Below are 8,023 nucleotides of genomic sequence, written 5' to 3' on the forward strand. Positions count from 1 at the left end.
TGAGTTATCGAAGCTTAATTAATTCACTCTGAACTCCTAAATTGAAGCCTGAGAGTTTCCATTACGATTAGGACGGACTGTGTTTACGAAGCGTTTTGTCGACATGCCTCAAAAAGCAGCTAATATCAACCCCTCCTCCTGCAATTCTCTTGACTAGGATGAGCAGGGGGAAGAAAAAAAAAAGAAAAAGATCATTTTCTTGAGGCTTTCAAGGATTTAAAAAAAAATAATTTTCTTTCTTGATGAACTCTAACCCTCTCATTATGTTGACGATGGGAAATAAATTTGAAAACACACAGGGAATGCCAGCAAAGGCACGCTTCATATCCCTTAAGCTCTAATTCCACAAGAACTGGGTCAGCTCACAAGGAATTAAAATTGAACAGATGTCAATTAATGCCCATTATATCCTCAGTTTGACAGACAGAATTTTCCTAATACCCATTTTTTTGTTGCCAGAGAACGAGGCGATCCTGCATGTTAAACGTTTCTCAATCTCCCAACATGGTTTTCATGGCAACTTTACAAACCAGTTTTCTTTTTTCTTGTGAAAAATCACTGCTCAGTTTAACATTCATAACCATGTCTGGATTGAAACAATATATAGGACAACATGTGCAAGTACTCCATACTTTATCTAAGTTGTGAAAATACAGGGAAAAGTATCCACACAACTGATATTGTTACACATTAGACTAAATGATCCCCTCAAAGAACAAAAGTTGTAGACAATGATAAATATAATCAGATGTAAAACATGTTTATCATAAGATGGCACTTACTTGAGTGTGAACTGCTCAACGGTGGAGTTTGGCACTAGATAAAGGAAGATATTCAGTGTCTCTCCTGGCTTTAATGGTTTCTCTGGCAATCGAAGAAACAGGTTCTTGTCCAACTGTTTGTCCACGACCAGTTGCTCCTGACTGGGTTGGTACAGGTTAATGCTCCCAATCCGGAGGAGAGGCTGCTGAGAGGAACTCTCCCCCCTGGACCCCCCTCCTCGACGAGGGACACTCTCCCCACACTCGTCATTACCATCCGGATCATGGAGGGTGTAGTAAAGCTCCACCTGTAGCGTCTCTCCGCTGAGCTCAAGCCCGTCAGAGGCCGTGGTTTTCCTGCGGCCCAAAGGCGCCACGTTGACGTTGAACCAGGTGGCGGGAAGGTCTAGCTGAGCCAAACATTGTGCCAGGTTCCCCTGCAACCGGCAGGAGGTCTTGATCTCTCGGACGTCTCTGAAAGCGTGCAGGCGCACACACGGCAGCTTGTCCTGGACCTTGAAGTCATCCCAGTCCCGCCCGGCAATGTAAAACAGCACCTGCACCACCGGGTTACTGGCAAACACCCTGGACTGTACGATGAAGGCGCGCACCTTCCAGTTGACCGTCAACCTGCCCGGGATATCCAGGGGGCTGGATGGCTGGAGGAGATCTTTCGAAAGCGCCTGGTCCTGAGCGAAAGGGCCCAGCGTGATGTTGACGGCTGGCAGCTCCTTGGTCTGGAAGACGACAAAGCTCTCGGAGCGCTGCAGAGGGTGTCCGCCCTGGCTGCCACGGCCTGGAACCCGGCTCTCCTGCAAGAAGAAGGCCAGCTGGGTGTTGGAGAGCTTGAAGCTGGCAGGTAGGTAGACATCCGGAGGGCTGGAGGTGGCAGTAACAGATGGGACACTAAGAAGAGCGTCAGAGCTGGTGGGGGAAACTTTACCTGCAACTGCGGAGACAGGAAAACAGGGAAAGATGCCACGTTAAATGAGCACGTTCTAAACCAATTCAATTAACACATACTAAGGACAACATTTAGTTAGTGCATTTTTTGTCTAATCATAATTGCTTTTTTACCCTGCGTGGACTGATCAGTGATCATTCTCATTACTACAAGATATCTTAACATCAGACATCTTTAACTTAATTTCTTGTGGATCATGAACTTCTGTTTCAGAAAAAAAAGCCCTACAATTTTCATACAAAAACTGTGTGTATTTTGTACAGATAGTTTTTTAACCTGTGTGCGCTGAAGGCTAACACAAAAATCTCACATATTTCAGCGTAGTTTTAAGATAATGAGAGATAAACAGATCACATGAATATAACACATTGAGCGCAGAGCGAAGAAAATCAGCATCAAAGGAGATTCTTACTATTATACCGCTCAGAGCCTGACAAGCTGTCAAATAGTGTGCGCTGGTCTGTCCAATAGTATTTTGTACATAGACAGCATTGATCTCTATCTCACAAACTCCTAAGATTAACTGCCTGGGACCACATGCTTAATCGATTCCCAGCATGTTCAATACACTGATTATAATCCAGCTAACTGAAGTAGGGACAAATACTATGACCAACAACAACAAAAAAAAAAAACCCAGAAACAAACAAACAAAAAAACCCTCCACCAACAACAACAAAACAAAATGCACCACCGCTGAAAAAAAAGGCACACAAAAAAAGCTAAAAATTACTAAAGCTTTTAAATAAAAAAGATTGAACACAAATCTCCCGGAGCAATAAAAATGCTCACAACTTGTGTGAGAGACAAGGAATGAAGCAAAAGAGCAGTTGAGTTGATTTGAGGACACAGAAAGGAAAGAACCAAAAGGGAAACAAAATTTGTACCCCTTTCAAGCCATCACATGCAATCTGTTCAAAGCAGGAGGCTGCTATCATAATGGATAGCATTAAAAACGCAACATACTTATCAGAGCCACCAAGAATAGTGCAGTGGGCAGCCATGACCTTTCTCTCCAGTCTACTTCAACAACAAAATGTCCCATATTCTTCTGGTGATTTGCATTGAAGCTCAACCGAAATATATTCCGAGTATCCGCAAAAGAGTACCCATACAGATCTCATAGGACTTTCAGAAAGTTGTGGCAACGGGAAAAAAAAACCGCACAAGGCTTAAGTCAGCTTTAAAATCCGTTCCTGCAGTTGTTGCTTCAAACTTTGTCCAAATTCCCTCCTTTTTGTAAGATCCCATCCGTGTGTTGATTCCTCTCAAAGATCCAACTGATGTTTTCTCAACCACACCAGTCACAGGATTCCTCAGACCTTCCCCTGCAGTAAACCTCGTGTGTGGTAGGAGGGAGTTGAAAGAGCACGACTAGCTTACTCCTTGGAGCACAGTTCATCTCCCCTCCACCGCCTGGTTTAAGTGACTCCTCCTTGTGTTCCAGTTATCCTCTCTGGCTCTAGACAAAGACAAGACACCGCCCCTGTCTCGCCACACCTAGCCCCAGACTATAATCACCATTTGAGCTTCTAGTCACTGCTTTTAAGCACAGGCCTCTTAGGATATCAACACCAGCCAACTACAAACTCTTCTATTCCATTCATCTTCTCCCAGTGGACATGTTGAGGCAGACACAGCTTGTGTGTATGTGTGTGTGAGTGAGAGAGAGAGAGTGTGTGTAAATGTGTGTGATTGAGAGGTGGGTGGGGGAGGGTTGCATTACTTGAACGCCTTCAGGCAGAGAGAGGGAAAGAGAGGGGGGATTAGGGAAAGATCACTGACGAATTAGCTTCCCTCTCCTCCTTCCCCTTCCAAAGGCCCGGGAGACATACATTTGAATGGGTGTGAAGGGGGGGGGGGGGGGGGGGGGTGAGGGTATCCACCATTTCCCTCCTCATTCCAAAGACTGAAGTTCTGCACAGCAAGAAAATAAAAGGAAAATAACCGTCTAAAGAACTACACTCCAAACAACACTCCTACAAAGATAATTAAAGTTAATAATTAACGATTAATGAACAGCAAAAGTTCAATACACCTTGCTACACATGTACTCTCACAAGATACAGCAGTATACAACAAAGTGGAAACTCAGTGGTAAATGCAGCGTTTGTCAAGGCTTTTTACTTTAAACACATGTAACTACAGCGTGGAGAACCCTCCTCCCCCCCAGAAAACTAAGATATTGTGATGTGGGTTTAGGGCTTATGTCATACTCCGAAAAGTACCAAAAAGAATTAAGATACAAAACATTTCTTTTGGATCTATTAATTATTTCTGTGTTGTCTCGTGGTGCTTTGAAATGTCTAAGAGTGTGTCAGCTACTGGAGCTGCCAAAAGATTTGGGAACTTTATTAACACTGCAGAGTCAAGCGTAGCTATATCTAAACACACTTGATAATAACATCTCTTTTGCATTACATTCATGCTCCTAGTAAGCTCTGTCTCTTTTTTCAGTAGGGGAACTGGTCTTAATGGCAAGTGATTAAATTTCACTCTCACACTGAGGTCTGAACACCTTTGGCATGGTGTGGTCCAAAGAAACACAAATGAATACCTTTTAAAGCAATGACCCAGTGCTGCAAATGTCTCTACAAATGCCTGTGAAAGGCAATCCATTATAGAAACATTAGCAACAAGAGAATGTCTCTATATACTTCTGCAAAAGAAGGTAAGCTAATGTTAAGTGTCTGGATCCACAACCTCTATAATCATATCATCTTGCTACAGAGCCTATGGGTATTTTTTTCCTCAGTAATTGCAAGGACTGATCTACCATTTTTTTTTCTTTTTACTAGGGTTCTCCCCCTACAACATACTATCCCAAATTGGGGGCGCAGATGGGATTACAACATGAAACCCAAACCGTCCATTCAGCTTCCTATTAGACCTCTGGCTGTAATGGAGTGTCTGTTTCTCCCGCTGCTCTCAGCTACATGATACACATCTGTTGGGGCTTCAAATGTGGCTCAAGATTGTCTTCAGAGCTTTCTGGAGCTTGTCCTCCGACCCAGTAGTATTATTGGAAATAATGAACATGTGTAGCCCTTTGGCCAAGGTTGTGCAGTTTAACACAACTTCCCATCACAATGACTTCCCTTCTTCTTTCTCTCTCTCTCTCTTGCTCCCTCTCTCTCTCGCCCTCTCTCTCTCTATCTCTCTATTATGTCTCTCCTTTTAAGAGGCCCCTTAAAAACCTTTACTCTTAGCCTTCTGTCTGGTGGGACGTCGCTTCCCAGACATAATCCATGCATAATTATGTTTGCTGGAAGCCAAACCAAAGAATGAAAGTTGAAAGGAACAAGCATCAATACTGGCTAACTCTGGAAGATGGCATCTTCAGCATTACCAATATTCTACGCAGGAAGTCAGTCTAACTGCAGACTCAAAGATATTGTTTATTTCTAAGTCATTCAAACTTTGAATTGCTTACATATTATATCTATATATTAGATGGTTTATATTTACATAAATAAATATAAAATAAAAAAAACAGGTATAGAATTGTGTCAGTTAACGAGTTGCATCCCAAACCTTTATCTCTGTGAGTAAAGGAAAGAACAGAGAGAAAATTGCTCATTAGAGTTACTGTTCTAAATGTATTGTATTTGAATATATCCCAACAGAATAGTGTAAAGGAGGGTGGGGGTGGGGGGAATCAAATGTGAAAAGTAGACAGGGTACAAGGAAGGGATCTGGCAAGTGATCAAAGGTTTAGGTGATGCAACATGAAAGATAAAATACTGAAGCTGGGGAGAAACAACATTCAATTTCCAAAAGAACCTTCAAAAACCACCACAATACATTAATGCAACAATACATTCAACTATATCAATCAAAGAGTGAAAAAAAAAAAAAATCTCCCTTGACTAATTGTGTCTTCAGAACAAGGCTTTGAGGTAAAGCCTTGCCTTTTTGAAATGTTATTGGTGTCTTTAAGTTTATATTTTATCTGCACATCTACTCTCTAGATCAAAGCCATCATCAAGCTATTCTGAAGGGTTAATTGACAAAAACGACTGAATAATGTTTCATAATGATTGGGAAATTTCTGTGGCAGCGAGAGAGCTCAAAAAAAAAAAAAATAAGGAAGAAACCTTTTGATCCCTCTATGCTAACAAGTTATTCAGTTGCCATTATTTGGAGGCTAGAGAAAGAGTGAGAGTTTGGAGCTAGCATGACAAACACCGTTTGCAAATGAAGTGATTAGCATACGAAATAGGCACAGTCTTAGGTACCGTTAGAATGAACATGCTCGATTTTTCTAACAGGCAATTTGAGATTGAGAAAATGGAACTCCCAAATGACCAATGAGAGTTAAAACAAGTACCATGCTACGCACCCTTTTAATAGTGTTAGGTATTCCACTAGAATCTCAACGGAGGTTCAGCAGAGCCAACTATTTTCCTGGATTTTGCGTCTTACCAGACACATTGCAGTGTTTCGGACTGTCATGGTGTTGATAATATGGGGTTCTAGTGTAATTGTCTCTCGAGCTTGGACTCTGGTCCTGTCACACACTGCAAGCAGTTCGGTAGCAAACAGCATTCAGAACCATGATGGGAATTTGGAAAGGCATGTTTTATAGCCTCTCATATTGGGTTGCTTTACCTTGTTACTGCAGGCTTACCACTGTATATTCTAGACCACTGGTTTTCAACTCTGTCCTCAAGATGGCATGTGTTTTTTATTTTAGCGTTTTTGAAGTTTTCAAACATTGATGTTAACTTGTCTTTTCATGGCAGTCTTTCTTTCTTTCCTTCTTTCTTGCACACACTCACCAAAAATGGAAACATGGAGGAAGAAGCTAACAGCTAAAGCAGTACTGGCCGGCTCAAACGACATTAAACAAGAGGATTCGTAATTAGGGACATGACGGGATGTAATTTTCAACTCAGTCGATGAGGGAAATCTTCCCACACCTCCATGAAATATTAAAACACAGAATAATAGACAATACAGAAATCCACACATTTATGGGGCTGTGTTCTTAAGACGACAGAAAAGAAAAAAAAAATTAAACTAGGCTTCTGGAAATCCTGAAGGGGTTACCATAGTGAATTTTCTGCACTGACCGAAGTCACATGCTAAAGTTTATAGTCTAAGTTCTTTGTGAAGCTGTTTTAAAATATATGCAAAGAGAAAGGCTGTCTAACGGGCGACTGAAGTTTTTTCTTTTCAAGGGCAGATAGTGCAGTCTTTTAACGGAAGCTTTGAAGACAATCCTTGAGACTTCATTAGACTCAGTGCCACTCTGTCTTGATCTTCTGACCTCACAGTCCTCTGAGTCTCTCCATTATAAGTGGCACAAAACATTAACTTGATAATAACAATATTTCTAGCAAGTTTAAAAAAAGACAGTTGACTGTATTTTCCTTAGAACAGACGCTCACTGCTAAACTTGACCTTTAAAATCTAAAGTCAGCGTAATTATATCAATAGCTTGAAGAAAAAGCAAAGATGTATGCAAGAATAGAGTTTAGTATTATATCGTCATAAAACGCATCCATGAAACTCAAATTTCCGCACCTGGGACTGGAATGAGGACTTTAATCTGTTTGTGATTTTCTCAACAGTGTTATAAACGTTTCTGATTTTCAGTCCTTGCTTTTTATCAGTATCCTGAGAAGACCTTTTGAGAAGAACTGTGTACAATCTAAGATTTAGAAATGTTTGGAAGGTCTCAACACACAACAGAGTGCACGAGGAACGCACAAATTCGATTCCAAAAGTCCTTGTCTCTCAATTATGTCCATCCTCACGTGGTTGTGTGTTCTTTTCCTGGACTGTCCTGCTATGTTGGTGAACCACAATATGCTATAATGTTCAATTAAGAGACCACATTACAACACAGCAGAGTAACTCAGAGAACTTAGTGGCTTCCTGGAATGCTATGGTCAGAGAGCAGCATGATGTTTGCACTATCCCATGAAACACACACACACACACACACACACACCACATTACCACAGAGACCAAGCACCAAGGTACTCCCTTAAAAAGAGCCCTTTGTCCAAAGAAGACTGCTCTTAATGGCTCTCTGGTCCCATTTGTCCCAGGTCATACATGCACGTTCTTTGATGGAACTATTAGCTACAAGACCCCCACAACTTCAGTTTCAAAACTCTGATACGGGGAAGTTGAAAAGAACCTTCTAATGATTCACTCTGATGAACTCTATCTCCATTGTAAGCAAGGCAAAGTGTAATAAAGAAGTCATAATATCTCATTGCTTTTTTTTTGCCTTCTTTTGCCTTCTTAACCCCCTATATGAAGTCCCATATAACACTGTTATATA

At 41.4% G+C, this 8,023-nt stretch overlaps 1 protein-coding gene across 1 annotated transcript in view; it reads right to left on the bottom strand.

Annotated features, from left to right (window-relative positions):
• Positions 1-2,770, bottom strand: part of tmem132e (transmembrane protein 132E) — a 52,774-nt gene extending 50,004 nt beyond the window's left edge. The window contains exons 1-2 of the mRNA XM_030792992.1: positions 2,692-2,770; positions 783-1,710 (exon numbers count right to left, since the gene is read on the bottom strand). Coding sequence (XP_030648852.1) covers positions 783-1,710; positions 2,692-2,770 — 1,007 coding nt within the window. The remainder of the gene's footprint in view (positions 1-782; positions 1,711-2,691) is intronic.
• Between the last annotated feature and the right edge of the window lie 5,253 nt (positions 2,771-8,023).

This window comes from Chanos chanos, chromosome 15 (assembly GCF_902362185.1).
Source record: "Chanos chanos chromosome 15, fChaCha1.1, whole genome shotgun sequence".
In the NCBI taxonomy this organism is placed as follows: domain Eukaryota; kingdom Metazoa; phylum Chordata; class Actinopteri; order Gonorynchiformes; family Chanidae; genus Chanos; species Chanos chanos.